Source organism: Gnatocerus cornutus, chromosome 10 (genome assembly GCF_029298725.1).
Source record: "Gnatocerus cornutus isolate USDA-ARS CGAHR chromosome 10, icGnaCorn1.1, whole genome shotgun sequence".
Lineage (NCBI taxonomy): Eukaryota > Metazoa > Arthropoda > Insecta > Coleoptera > Tenebrionidae > Gnatocerus > Gnatocerus cornutus.
Window position 1 is genome coordinate 288,045 of NC_142242.1, and position 15,025 is coordinate 303,069.

The 15,025-nt window shown below is 35.7% G+C and overlaps 2 protein-coding genes across 4 annotated transcripts; both read right to left on the reverse strand.

Annotated features, from left to right (window-relative positions):
- Positions 1-2,351: 2,351 nt before the first annotated feature.
- LOC148166895 (uncharacterized) lies at positions 2,352-5,460 on the reverse strand. Of its 2 annotated transcripts, XR_015770894.1 has the most exons (3): positions 5,349-5,460; positions 4,945-5,300; positions 2,352-2,410 (listed from the first exon to the last, which is right to left on the reverse strand). XR_015770894.1 is itself a non-coding variant. In XM_088047982.1 (2 exons), the coding sequence occupies exons 1-2, from the start codon at positions 5,361-5,363 to the stop codon at positions 5,001-5,003; spliced, it is 315 nt and encodes a 104-aa protein (XP_087904108.1). In that variant the 5' UTR covers positions 5,364-5,460; the 3' UTR covers positions 4,927-5,000. The 2 variants fall into 2 exon arrangements, 1 of the variants encoding a protein (XP_087904108.1); XM_088047982.1 differs by lacking the exon at positions 2,352-2,410 and having other exon boundaries at positions 4,927-5,300.
- Positions 5,461-10,455: 4,995 nt separating this feature from the next.
- On the reverse strand, positions 10,456-13,563 carry LOC148166896 (uncharacterized). 2 transcript variants are annotated; one of them, XR_015770895.1, is made up of 3 exons: positions 13,452-13,563; positions 13,048-13,403; positions 10,456-10,514 (listed from the first exon to the last, which is right to left on the reverse strand). XR_015770895.1 is itself a non-coding variant. In XM_088048015.1 (2 exons), exons 1-2 carry the CDS (start codon positions 13,464-13,466, stop codon positions 13,104-13,106), a joined length of 315 nt encoding a protein of 104 aa, XP_087904141.1. In that variant the 5' UTR covers positions 13,467-13,563; the 3' UTR covers positions 13,030-13,103. The 2 variants fall into 2 exon arrangements, 1 of the variants encoding a protein (XP_087904141.1); XM_088048015.1 differs by lacking the exon at positions 10,456-10,514 and having other exon boundaries at positions 13,030-13,403.
- Between the last annotated feature and the right edge of the window lie 1,462 nt (positions 13,564-15,025).

Below are 15,025 nucleotides of genomic sequence, written 5' to 3' on the forward strand. Positions count from 1 at the left end.
AGCGAAATCAACAGACTCTTCAGTCGACAGCGCGCGCGCGCGCGCGCCGCACTGTCACCCAAAGTATCTGGATAGTCCGGTCAGTCCGGAGTTGTTTAGCCTCTAAAACCTCGAGATTTCGCATCCTCTCTTCGGCATCATTCCTATGCCTGAGTTGAGTGTTGATGTAATATCACGCCTTCCACCATCTTCCTTCCTGCAAGAAGTGTAAAAAAGTTTCATCAAGAACATGTTTGTTTATCTCACCTGAAAAACTCTTCTTACTCTGTGCAGTCAATTGCTGTTTCTTCACGGCAAAGCTTTTAATTGCGCCTGCTTCTTGACCAACAGGAAAGACAACAAAGTTGTGTTAAGCTGCAACTAAGAGATTAAGGTGAGACCATGAATGGAGAGAAAAGAAAACAAACAAACCTTCCATCCTTCCTGAACAAACAGATCTCGCGTTTTCAAGAAACCAATAAATGATGTTTCCTTGACTTCACAAAATAGCTCACAAGACACCAGATGACCTTCAGAGCCTTTGTAGTACATATTTTCTTTCTTGACAACTGCATCTCGATGATGCTCTGTTTCCGTTGGTTGAGTTCCTTTGGCTCTTCTCTAGAGGAGAATACTCGTTTTCTGCTCGTAGACTCAACATTGCAAACTTCGTGCTCCCGCAATGCAATAAGGCAACACTTGAAACATCTCCCAGTCACTGAACGACATCTTCAACCACTGGAAAAAGAACATTTGACTTTGAATTTAACCTTTTTCATCCATATTGCAGTAAAGCAGCACCTTTTTCGTGATGGATCAATTCACTGTACTCTGGGAGCACTGAATGGGTGGTTTCTTCAATTCTGTGCAATAACTTGCAGAGTCCTTCAGCGTTGAGCGACGACAACCGCCTTTTCGACATCTTAGGCTATGGGTATCATCCATCGATTCAGTCTCTTTAATAATAAACTCTGGTAATGAAGTTGGAACCTGGAAATACCACGAAACATTTCAAGGCTGGAATTCAAACAGTTTTCAGCTTACCTGCGTTTAAAAATTTCAATAAAGACCCATCAATTTGTTGCAAATCAACTCCAACTCTAAATAGCTTCAAATGAACTTCTTAACTTGTGTAATTTCTTTGCTACCATGCCCAGAAGAACGAGAAAGTAAACAGTAAAGAATTCTGGTAGTTTCTTGTTAAATCATGAACATAACCTCAATGTGTGCTGTCAAAATAGTCAAGTTAAGACATACGTTAAGATAGAGACACAATAATTTTTAATAATTAATAGAATCGTAACCAAGTCGTGAATGTTAAATCAGACTTTAGATTCTTACTCCTGAGGACAAAATTAATAAAAAGAGTATTTTCTTGCTTTAATTTTCATCGAAAAACTGCAAACCAAATAAAAGTTTGAAAAATTAATAAAACATTAACGGAGCGTCTGATCGAAAAATCTTTGACGGATTCTTGTTCCTGAGGTCCAAATTGATGGAAAAAGTCGGTTTCAAAGAGATTTTATTTTTTGTCGAAATCGCCAAAAATCCATTTTAGTCTTTGAACTTTTTTTGGCGAAAAACGCGAAAGTTCGCAGATCGACACGAAACTATGCACATGGCATAATTTGACATTTCCACATCCATTTTTGGTCTCCGTTCCTCGCTATCTGCAAGATTTTTTGAGAAAATGCAAATTAAAAATTTTAAAATTCAATTTCCCGCGTCAAGCAATCTGTCAACGAAGCATAGAAGCTAGGACATGCGTCAACAGTCTTTAGTCCATAAATAATATTAAATAAAATATTAACAAAGTCGTAAATCTTAAATCAAAGTTCAGATTCGTTTTTCTGAGGTTAAAATTAACAAGTTAAGTAGTTTATTGTATTTATTTACACCGAAAAGTGAGAGAAGTTTTTCCATAAAAGCCACCTAGCGGAATAACGCCGAAGTTGATAGTTCACGCCTCCTCTCACCAGAGGGCTAAACTTTTGTTTTTAAAACTTACAATTTTTGAATCAAAACCATTTGCAGGAATAAGGAAGAATGATAAAAAACAATACCCTCAAATTAAACTAAAGGAGTATTAATAAAATAAAAAAACACAAACTCGACACTCTCCCTCCTTCTTGCAAAAAGTGTGAAAAAGTTTCATTAGTTTCATTCATGTTTGTTGGCTTACCTAAAAAAGACGAGGGAAACAATCTGAAATGGACGAAACTATCCATTCTTAATTAATGGTAATTGATTATTGCTCTAATTCCAACTGATCCAAGAGCCAAGAGCCAAGGTTAGTCCTTCGCAAGTGGCGCTTCCTCAAAAATATCTCATTTAACGACTTCTTCAATTCTTGTAGATCATTGTTGTTTTTATATGCTGATGTAACCGCAGCCAGCTTGTCGGACATTTCAGTGCTCATTTCTTTTTCCGACTAAAACAAACCAAATAGTTTTAGGTGTTCATCTTCCTCTGATACTACAAAAGCCATGACATCATAAAGACACTAAATTTAAATCCCAAATTTGCAATCTGCGTAAAATTCTGCGTTCACTGATGTATAATAACTCGAGTTTACTTTAAAAAATAAGCGAGATATCGATATGAGAAGTTTGGCCATAGTTTTAGTCATGAATTTTTGCGAAAATTTGCAAATTTCGACTTTTGGAAAATCTAAAAACGATTTCTTATGTAAAAAATCGCGAGAAAAACGATGCCGCAAACCGCATTCCAATATCTGAAATAGTTTTCGAGATATCGAGCATGAATTGTTTGGAACCTTCAAAAATTTGGCCATCTGGCGACAACCCAAAAATTCAAACGGCCATAACTCAGTTATTTGTTGTCGGATCTGAATTTAAATTCCAGATTTGGATTCAGCGTGAGATTCTGCGTAAAATGAGTCAAAATTTATTGAGTTTACCTACGAAATAAAGAAAGCATTGACCAAAAACTGTTTGGAAGTGGTCATTTTGGGGTGATTTTCAATCACTATTTTTAATGTAAAAACGACGTTTAATACCTTTGTATTATATATCATTCGAAAGAGGAGCTCGAAATCTATCTACTGGCTCAATTTGAGATCGATCAAACAAACGGTTTAGGAGTTATGGCCAAAAATAAAAAAAAAATAAAAATTTTCATCGTTTGAGTCGCAATTTTTTTTCGCGAAAAATCGACCATCAAATTTTGGGCTTTTAAGCACTTTTTCTAACGTAAAATGAGCCGAGAAAAACGATGGCGCAAACCGCATCTCAATATCTCTAATAGTTTCCGAGATATTTAACTTTGAAAATTGGGAAAAATGAGAAAAAATGAAAATCAACTATCCGAAACTTTGATCGGCCATAACTCAGTTATTTGTTGTCGGATGTGAATTTAAATCCCAGATTTGGAATCTGCGTAAAATTCTGCGTTCACTGATGTATAATAACTCGAGTTTACTCTAAAAAATAAGCGAGATATCGATATGAGAAGTTTGGCCATAGTTTTAGTCATGAATTTTTGCGAAAATTTGCAAATTTCGACTTTTGGAAAATCTAAAAACGATTTCTTATGTAAAAAATCGCGAGAAAAACGATGCCGCAAACCGCATTCCAATATCTGAAATAGTTTTCGAGATATCGAGCATGAATTGTTTGGAACCTTCAAAAATTTGGCCATCTGGCGACAACCCAAAAATTCAAACGGCCATAACTCAGTTATTTGTTGTCGGATCTGAATTTAAATTCCAGATTTGGATTCAGCGTGAGATTCTGCGTAAAATGAGTCAAAATTTATTGAGTTTACCCAAGAAATAAAGAAAGCATTGACCAAAAACTGTTTGGAAGTGGTCATTTTGGGGTGATTTTCAATCACTATTTTTAATGTAAAAACGACGTTTAATACCTTTGTATTATATATCATTCGAAAGAGGAGCTCGAAATCTATCTACTGGCTCAATTTGAGATCGATCAAACAAACGGTTTAGGAGTTATGGCCAAAAATAAAAAAAAATAAAAATTTTCATCGTTTGAGTCGCAATTTTTTTTCGCGAAAAATCGACCATCCAATTTTGGGCTTTTAAGCACTTTTTCTAACGTAAAATGAGCCGAGAAAAACGATGGCGCAAACCGCATCTCAATATCTCTAATAGTTTCCGAGATATTTAACTTTGAAAATTGGGAAAAATGAGAAAAAATGAAAATCAACTATCCGAAACTTTGATCGGCCATAACTCGGTTATTTGTTGTCGGATCTGAATTTAAATCCCAGATTTGGAATCTGCGTAAAATTCTGCGTTCACTGATGTATAATAACTCGAGTTTACTCTAAAAAATAAGCGAGATATCGATATGAGAAGTTTGGCCATAGTTTTAGTCATGAATTTTTGCAAAAATTTGCAAATTTCGACTTTTGGAAAATCTAAAAACGATTTCTTATGTAAAAAATCGCGAGAAAAACGATGCCGCAAACCGCATTCCAATATCTGAAATAGTTTTCGAGATATCGAGCATGAATTGTTTGGAACCTTCAAAAATTTGGCCATCTGGCGACAACCCAAAAATTCAAACGGCCATAACTCAGTTATTTGTTGTCGGATCTGAATTTAAATTCCAGATTTGGATTCAGCGTGAGATTCTGCGTAAAATGAGTCAAAATTTATTGAGTTTACCTACGAAATAAAGAAAGCATTGACCAAAAACTGTTTGGAAGTGGTCATTTTGGGGTGATTTTCAATCACTATTTTTAATGTAAAAACGACGTTTAATTTCGACTTTTGGAAAATCTAAAAACGATTTCTTATGTAAAAAATCGCGAGAAAAACGATGCCGCAAACCGCATTCCAAAATTACGAATTTCACTGCACGTGACCATCAAATGCACTCGTCTAAAGTTGGTAGCAGCCCCTAGGGATGTTTATTGGTAACAGTTAACGTCTAGCGCAAGTTTGCCAAAAACCATAAATGGAGAGAAAAGAAAACAAACCTTCCATCCTTCCTCAAACAAGCAGCGATGCATCCAGAATTCCAGATCTCGCGTTTTCAAAAAACCAATAAAAATTCTCTATAAACTTCCATTCCTTGATGTTTCTTTGACTTCACAAAATAGCTGACAAGACACCAGATGACCTTCAGAGCCTTTGTAGTATTTTCTTTCTTGACAACTGCATCTCGATGATACTTTGTTTCCGTTGGTTGAGTTCCTTTGAGCCTTCTCTGGAGAAACACTCGTTTTTTGCTCGTAGACTCATCAGGTTTGAAAACGTTGCAAACTTCGTGCTCCCGCAATGAAATCAGCAACACTCTGAACATTTCCCAGTCACTGAACGACATCTTCAACCACTGGAAAAAGAACATTTGACTTTGACTTAAAACATGTTTAAATTTAACCTTTTTCATCCACATTGCAGTAAAGCAGCACCTTTTTCATGATGTTATGCTCCTTGATCAATTCACTGTTCTCTGGGAGCACTGAATGGGTGGTTTCTTCAATTCTGTGCAATAACTTGCAGAGTCCTTTAGCGTTGAGCGACGACAACCGCCTTTTCGACATCTTAGGCTATGGGTATCATCCATCGATTCAGTCTCTTAATAATAAACTCTGGTAATGAAGTTGGAACCTGAAATACCACGAAACATTTCAAGGCTGGAATTCAAACAGTTTTCAGCTTACCTGCGTTTAAAAATTTCAAAAAGACCCATCAATTTGTTGCAAATCAACTCCAACTCTAAATAGCTTCAAATGAACTTCTTAACTTGTGTAATTTCTTTGCTACCATGCCCAGAAGAACGAGAAAGTAAACAGTAAAGAATTCTGGTAGTCTCTTGTGCAAGCAGGATCGTTGTTAATCATTTGTTGTACTCTGAAAATAAGTTTAGTAAATCATGAACATAACCTCAATGTGTGCTGTCAAAATATTCAAGTTAAGACATACGTTAAGATAGAGACACAATACCATTTTTAAATAATTAATAGAATCGTAACCAAGTCGTGAATGTTAAATCAGACTTCAGATTCTTACTCCTGAGGACAAAATTAATAAAAAGAGTATTTTCTTGCTTTAATTTTCATCGAAAAACTGCAAACCAAATAAAAGTTTCAAAAATTAATAAAAAATTAACGGAGCGTCGGATCGAAAAATCTTTGACGGATTCTTGTTCCTGAGGTCCAAATTGATGGAAAAAGTCGGTTTCAAAGAGATTTTATTTTTTGTCAAAATCGCCGAAATCCATGGATTAACCCCTTTGAACTTTTTTTGGCGAAAAACACGAAAGTTTTCAGATCGACACGAAACTTTGCACATGGCATAATTTGACATTTCTACATCCATTTCTGGTCTCCGTTCCTCGCTATCTGTGAGATTTTTTGAGAAAATGCAAATTAAAAATTTTAAAATTCAATTTCCCGCGTCAAGCAATCTGTCAACGAAGCATAGAAGCTAGGACATGCGTCAACAGTCTTTAGTCCATAAATAATATTAAATAAAATATTAACAAAGTCGTAAATCTTAAATCAAAGTTTTGATTCGTTTTTCTGAGGTTAAAATTAACAAGTTAAGTAGTTTATTGTATTTATTTACACCGAAAAATGAATGCATAATGTGTGTATAATTGGTTGCCTATCTACATTGCAAATTTTAAGTAAACTTATAATTACGTTTTGAATCCGACTTTAGAGTACAGAATCTTGTTCCTGAAGTCTAAATTAATAAAAAAAAATGTTTTAAGAAGGTTTCGATTAAATTTCAAATATCAGTCGCGAAGAAACCTGTTTAGTTTTCAACCAATCACACACAGCCCAAATAAGAACCGGCAAATTTAAAGAAATTTATTAATAACACGAACATTAACATGAATAAATTAATGAGTACAAAGTTTCTACTTAAAAACTACAACAGGACTTAGAAAGACGTTGAAAACCGCCTCGACTACACTCCTTACATTAAATCTCGCTTCTTTCGGTCTTTTGACCGTCGTTAAATTGTTGTTTCTACAAGCGAGACAGCCGATTTCGTCTAACCCGACTTGTACCTTGAACCCCCCACCTCGTTGTTGAAAAGTGTCCCCCCTTAAAATCCCCGCTTGCACTTTCGTGGTGATTTCGAACGTGTACAAGTTGTACCTCTTGTCGATTTGATCGCGCTGTAAAACGAGCTGCACTCTTCGCGGACTGCTTGCGTGATCGAAGATGGTGCGAAAACTGTTCGAAACCGAGCGGATTTTAATATCGTTTTTCAGTTTTCTGGGTTGATTTCAGGAGGATTAGAACCGAGAAGACGACTTGGATGAAAGCCGTGAATTTCTTGTACCGTGTTTGGGCGGTGAGGACCACGAAGAGGCAGAGAGACTGAAGATGAGGCCGGTGAAAACGAAGAAGGGCTAAGCTTCCGCGGAGTCAACGTCACGTGCATCGGAAGTCGTGGAACTCTCGCTTCACCTGCAACATTTGGAACGTGACAACTTGTCACTAGCATCAGCACCACCAGCAGCTGCGTTTCTGACTTCGCCAAAAAGAAAAAGGCTAGGAACCATACCAACTTCAAGTACAAGATCTTAAGGGCTAGATGTGGGTGGAGAATCGACCTCTGGACGGACCAAAGGGATGTGATCCAAAGCCTTCAGATCAGGATGGGATTAACAATGGGTAAATGTCCGTGGGAATAATCCACCGTGGCCGATGGGTAAAATGATGTATAATAACGCAAGTTTACACCAAAAAACAAGCGAGATATCGATATGAGAAGTTTGGCATTGTTTTTTTAATCATGAATTTTCGCGAAAATTTGTTTCATAAAAATATTATAATCTTCTATAACTAGACATTTAACAATCGTAGATAATATATATTAAAGAGCCACTTTGGGGTGATAAAAAATGACATAATAATTAAGTAGAAGCGAAAATTGCAAACGATTTGAGCACTTGTTTAGAAATGATAAGACAACAACGCTCGAATTCTGTTTTCGTGTTTGACGATCATCGCCTTCAACTTTCTTATTTCGTCGGCGAATTCTGGCAACGTTTTCTCCTAAATCAACAAAATTAGTTTAAGAAAAACCACAAACCTAAACTTGTGTTTGGTTTTGAGTCTTCCCCGATTTCGAAGAGCTTCGACACAGAAATGATCGCTTTCGATTCCATCCTTGAGCGAAATCAACAGACTCTTCAGTCGACAGCGCGCGCGCGCGCGCGCCGCACTGTCACCCAAAGTATCTGGATAGTCCGGTCAGTCCGGAGTTGTTTAGCCTCTAAAACCTCGAGATTTCGCATCCTCTCTTCGGCATCATTCCTATGCCTGAGTTGAGTGTTGATGTAATATCACGCCTTCCACCATCTTCCTTCCTGCAAGAAGTGTAAAAAAGTTTCATCAAGAACATGTTTGTTTATCTCACCTGAAAAACTCTTCTTACTCTGTGCAGTCAATTGCTGTTTCTTCACGGCAAAGCTTTTAATTGCGCCTGCTTCTTGACCAACAGGAAAGACAACAAAGTTGTGTTAAGCTGCAACTAAGAGATTAAGGTGAGACCATGAATGGAGAGAAAAGAAAACAAACAAACCTTCCATCCTTCCTGAACAAACAGATCTCGCGTTTTCAAGAAACCAATAAATGATGTTTCCTTGACTTCACAAAATAGCTCACAAGACACCAGATGACCTTCAGAGCCTTTGTAGTACATATTTTCTTTCTTGACAACTGCATCTCGATGATGCTCTGTTTCCGTTGGTTGAGTTCCTTTGGCTCTTCTCTAGAGGAGAATACTCGTTTTCTGCTCGTAGACTCAACATTGCAAACTTCGTGCTCCCGCAATGCAATAAGGCAACACTTGAAACATCTCCCAGTCACTGAACGACATCTTCAACCACTGGAAAAAGAACATTTGACTTTGAATTTAACCTTTTTCATCCATATTGCAGTAAAGCAGCACCTTTTTCGTGATGGATCAATTCACTGTACTCTGGGAGCACTGAATGGGTGGTTTCTTCAATTCTGTGCAATAACTTGCAGAGTCCTTCAGCGTTGAGCGACGACAACCGCCTTTTCGACATCTTAGGCTATGGGTATCATCCATCGATTCAGTCTCTTTAATAATAAACTCTGGTAATGAAGTTGGAACCTGGAAATACCACGAAACATTTCAAGGCTGGAATTCAAACAGTTTTCAGCTTACCTGCGTTTAAAAATTTCAATAAAGACCCATCAATTTGTTGCAAATCAACTCCAACTCTAAATAGCTTCAAATGAACTTCTTAATTTGTGTAATTTCTTTGCTACCATGCCCAGAAGAACGAGAAAGTAAACAGTAAAGAATTCTGGTAGTTTCTTGTTAAATCATGAACATAACCTCAATGTGTGCTGTCAAAATAGTCAAGTTAAGACATACGTTAAGATAGAGACACAATAATTTTTAATAATTAATAGAATCGTAACCAAGTCGTGAATGTTAAATCAGACTTTAGATTCTTACTCCTGAGGACAAAATTAATAAAAAGAGTATTTTCTTGCTTTAATTTTCATCGAAAAACTGCAAACCAAATAAAAGTTTGAAAAATTAATAAAACATTAACGGAGCGTCTGATCGAAAAATCTTTGACGGATTCTTGTTCCTGAGGTCCAAATTGATGGAAAAAGTCGGTTTCAAAGAGATTTTATTTTTTGTCGAAATCGCCAAAAATCCATTTTAGTCTTTGAACTTTTTTTGGCGAAAAACGCGAAAGTTCGCAGATCGACACGAAACTATGCACATGGCATAATTTGACATTTCCACATCCATTTTTGGTCTCCGTTCCTCGCTATCTGCAAGATTTTTTGAGAAAATGCAAATTAAAAATTTTAAAATTCAATTTCCCGCGTCAAGCAATCTGTCAACGAAGCATAGAAGCTAGGACATGCGTCAACAGTCTTTAGTCCATAAATAATATTAAATAAAATATTAACAAAGTCGTAAATCTTAAATCAAAGTTCAGATTCGTTTTTCTGAGGTTAAAATTAACAAGTTAAGTAGTTTATTGTATTTATTTACACCGAAAAGTGAGAGAAGTTTTTCCATAAAAGCCACCTAGCGGAATAACGCCGAAGTTGATAGTTCACGCCTCCTCTCACCAGAGGGCTAAACTTTTGTTTTTAAAACTTACAATTTTTGAATCAAAACCATTTGCAGGAATAAGGAAGAATGATAAAAAACAATACCCTCAAATTAAACTAAAGGAGTATTAATAAAATAAAAAAACACAAACTCGACACTCTCCCTCCTTCTTGCAAAAAGTGTGAAAAAGTTTCATTAGTTTCATTCATGTTTGTTGGCTTACCTAAAAAAGACGAGGGAAACAATCTGAAATGGACGAAACTATCCATTCTTAATTAATGGTAATTGATTATTGCTCTAATTCCAACTGATCCAAGAGCCAAGAGCCAAGGTTAGTCCTTCGCAAGTGGCGCTTCCTCAAAAATATCTCATTTAACGACTTCTTCAATTCTTGTAGATCATTGTTGTTTTTATATGCTGATGTAACCGCAGCCAGCTTGTCGGACATTTCAGTGCTCATTTCTTTTTCCGACTAAAACAAACCAAATAGTTTTAGGTGTTCATCTTCCTCTGATACTACAAAAGCCATGACATCATAAAGACACTAAATTTAAATCCCAAATTTGCAATCTGCGTAAAATTCTGCGTTCACTGATGTATAATAACTCGAGTTTACTTTAAAAAATAAGCGAGATATCGATATGAGAAGTTTGGCCATAGTTTTAGTCATGAATTTTTGCGAAAATTTGCAAATTTCGACTTTTGGAAAATCTAAAAACGATTTCTTATGTAAAAAATCGCGAGAAAAACGATGCCGCAAACCGCATTCCAATATCTGAAATAGTTTTCGAGATATCGAGCATGAATTGTTTGGAACCTTCAAAAATTTGGCCATCTGGCGACAACCGAAAAATTCAAACGGCCATAACTCAGTTATTTGTTGTCGGATCTGAATTTAAATTCCAGATTTGGATTCAGCGTGAGATTCTGCGTAAAATGAGTCAAAATTTATTGAGTTTACCTACGAAATAAAGAAAGCATTGACCAAAAACTGTTTGGAAGTGGTCATTTTGGGGTGATTTTCAATCAATGTTTTCAAAATGAAAATGACGTTTAATAGCATTGAATTATATATCAGTCGAAAGAGGAGCTCAAAATCTATCCACTGGCCCAATTTGAGATCGATCAAACAAACGGTTTACGAGTTATGGTCAAAAATAAAAAAAAATAAAAATTTTCATCGTTTGAGTCGCAATTTTTTTTCGCGAAAAATCGACTATCGAATTTTGGGCTTTTAAGCACTTTTTCTAACGTAAAATGAGCCGAGAAAAACGATGGCGCAAACCGCATCTCAATATCTCTAATAGTTTCCGAGATATTTAACTTTGAAAATTGGGAAAAATGAGAAAAAATGAAAATCAACTATCCGAAACTTTGATCGGCCATAACTCGGTTATTTGTTGTCGGATCTGAATTTAAATCCCAGATTTGGAATCTGCGTAAAATTCTGCGTTCACTGATGTATAATAACTCGAGTTTACTCTAAAAAATAAGCGAGATATCGATATGAGAAGTTTGGCCATAGTTTTAGTCATGAATTTTTGCGAAAATTTGCAAATTTCGACTTTTGGAAAATCTAAAAACGATTTCTTATGTAAAAAATCGCGAGAAAAACGATGCCGCAAACCGCATTCCAATATCTGAAATAGTTTTCGAGATATCGAGCATGAATTGTTTGGAACCTTCAAAAATTTGGCCATCTGGCGACAACCCAAAAATTCAAACGGCCATAACTCAGTTATTTGTTGTCGGATCTGAATTTAAATTCCAGATTTGGATTCAGCGTGAGATTCTGCGTAAAATGAGTCAAAATTTATTGAGTTTACCCAAGAAATAAAGAAAGCATTGACCAAAAACTGTTTGGAAGTGGTCATTTTGGGGTGATTTTCAATCACTATTTTTAATGTAAAAACGACGTTTAATACCTTTGTATTATATATCATTCGAAAGAGGAGCTCGAAATCTATCTACTGGCTCAATTTGAGATCGATCAAACAAACGGTTTAGGAGTTATGGCCAAAAATAAAAAAAAATAAAAATTTTCATCGTTTGAGTCGCAATTTTTTTTCGCGAAAAATCGACCATCCAATTTTGGGCTTTTAAGCACTTTTTCTAACGTAAAATGAGCCGAGAAAAACGATGGCGCAAACCGCATCTCAATATCTCTAATAGTTTCCGAGATATTTAACTTTGAAAATTGGGAAAAATGAGAAAAAATGAAAATCAACTATCCGAAACTTTGATCGGCCATAACTCGGTTATTTGTTGTCGGATCTGAATTTAAATCCCAGATTTGGAATCTGCGTAAAATTCTGCGTTCACTGATGTATAATAACTCGAGTTTACTCTAAAAAATAAGCGAGATATCGATATGAGAAGTTTGGCCATAGTTTTAGTCATGAATTTTTGCAAAAATTTGCAAATTTCGACTTTTGGAAAATCTAAAAACGATTTCTTATGTAAAAAATCGCGAGAAAAACGATGCCGCAAACCGCATTCCAAAATCTGAAATAGTTTTCGAGATATCGAGCATGAATTGTTTGGAACCTTCAAAAATTTGGCCATCTGGCGACAACCCAAAAATTCAAACGGCCATAACTCAGTTATTTGTTGTCGGATCTGAATTTAAATTCCAGATTTGGATTCAGCGTGAGATTCTGCGTAAAATGAGTCAAAATTTATTGAGTTTACCTACGAAATAAAGAAAGCATTGACCAAAAACTGTTTGGAAGTGGTCATTTTGGGGTGATTTTCAATCACTATTTTTAATGTAAAAACGACGTTTAATTTCGACTTTTGGAAAATCTAAAAACGATTTCTTATGTAAAAAATCGCGAGAAAAACGATGCCGCAAACCGCATTCCAAAATTACGAATTTCACTGCACGTGACCATCAAATGCACTCGTCTAAAGTTGGTAGCAGCCCCTAGGGATGTTTATTGGTAACAGTTAACGTCTAGCGCAAGTTTGCCAAAAACCATAAATGGAGAGAAAAGAAAACAAACCTTCCATCCTTCCTCAAACAAGCAGCGATGCATCCAGAATTCCAGATCTCGCGTTTTCAAAAAACCAATAAAAATTCTCTATAAACTTCCATTCCTTGATGTTTCTTTGACTTCACAAAATAGCTGACAAGACACCAGATGACCTTCAGAGCCTTTGTAGTATTTTCTTTCTTGACAACTGCATCTCGATGATACTTTGTTTCCGTTGGTTGAGTTCCTTTGAGCCTTCTCTGGAGAAACACTCGTTTTTTGCTCGTAGACTCATCAGGTTTGAAAACGTTGCAAACTTCGTGCTCCCGCAATGAAATCAGCAACACTCTGAACATTTCCCAGTCACTGAACGACATCTTCAACCACTGGAAAAAGAACATTTGACTTTGACTTAAAACATGTTTAAATTTAACCTTTTTCATCCACATTGCAGTAAAGCAGCACCTTTTTCATGATGTTATGCTCCTTGATCAATTCACTGTTCTCTGGGAGCACTGAATGGGTGGTTTCTTCAATTCTGTGCAATAACTTGCAGAGTCCTTTAGCGTTGAGCGACGACAACCGCCTTTTCGACATCTTAGGCTATGGGTATCATCCATCGATTCAGTCTCTTAATAATAAACTCTGGTAATGAAGTTGGAACCTGAAATACCACGAAACATTTCAAGGCTGGAATTCAAACAGTTTTCAGCTTACCTGCGTTTAAAAATTTCAAAAAGACCCATCAATTTGTTGCAAATCAACTCCAACTCTAAATAGCTTCAAATGAACTTCTTAACTTGTGTAATTTCTTTGCTACCATGCCCAGAAGAACGAGAAAGTAAACAGTAAAGAATTCTGGTAGTCTCTTGTGCAAGCAGGATCGTTGTTAATCATTTGTTGTACTCTGAAAATAAGTTTAGTAAATCATGAACATAACCTCAATGTGTGCTGTCAAAATATTCAAGTTAAGACATACGTTAAGATAGAGACACAATACCATTTTTAAATAATTAATAGAATCGTAACCAAGTCGTGAATGTTAAATCAGACTTCAGATTCTTACTCCTGAGGACAAAATTAATAAAAAGAGTATTTTCTTGCTTTAATTTTCATCGAAAAACTGCAAACCAAATAAAAGTTTCAAAAATTAATAAAAAATTAACGGAGCGTCGGATCGAAAAATCTTTGACGGATTCTTGTTCCTGAGGTCCAAATTGATGGAAAAAGTCGGTTTCAAAGAGATTTTATTTTTTGTCAAAATCGCCAAAATCCATGGATTAACCCCTTTGAACTTTTTTTGGCGAAAAACACGAAAGTTTTCAGATCGACACGAAACTTTGCACATGGCATAATTTGACATTTCTACATCCATTTCTGGTCTCCGTTCCTCGCTATCTGTGAGATTTTTTGAGAAAATGCAAATTAAAAATTTTAAAATTCAATTTCCCGCGTCAAGCAATCTGTCAACGAAGCATAGAAGCTAGGACATGCGTCAACAGTCTTTTGTCCATAAATAATATTAAATAAAATATTAACAAAGTCGTAAATCTTAAATCAAAGTTTTGATTCGTTTTTCTGAGGTTAAAATTAACAAGTTAAGTAGTTTATTGTATTTATTTACACCGAAAAATGAATGCATAATGTGTGTATAATTGGTTGCCTATCTACATTGCAAATTTTAAGTAAACTTATAATTACGTTTTGAATCCGACTTTAGAGTACAGAATCTTGTTCCTGAAGTCTAAATTAATAAAAAAAAATGTTTTAAGAAGGTTTCGATTAAATTTCAAATATCAGTCGCGAAGAAACCTGTTTAGTTTTCAACCAATCACACACAGCCCAAATAAGAACCGGCAAATTTAAAGAAATTTATTAATAACACGAACATTAACATGAATAAATTAATGAGTACAAAGTTTCTACTTAAAAACTACAACAGGACTTAGAAAGACGTTGAAAACCGCCTCGACTACACTCCTTACATTAAATCTCGCTTCTTTCGGTC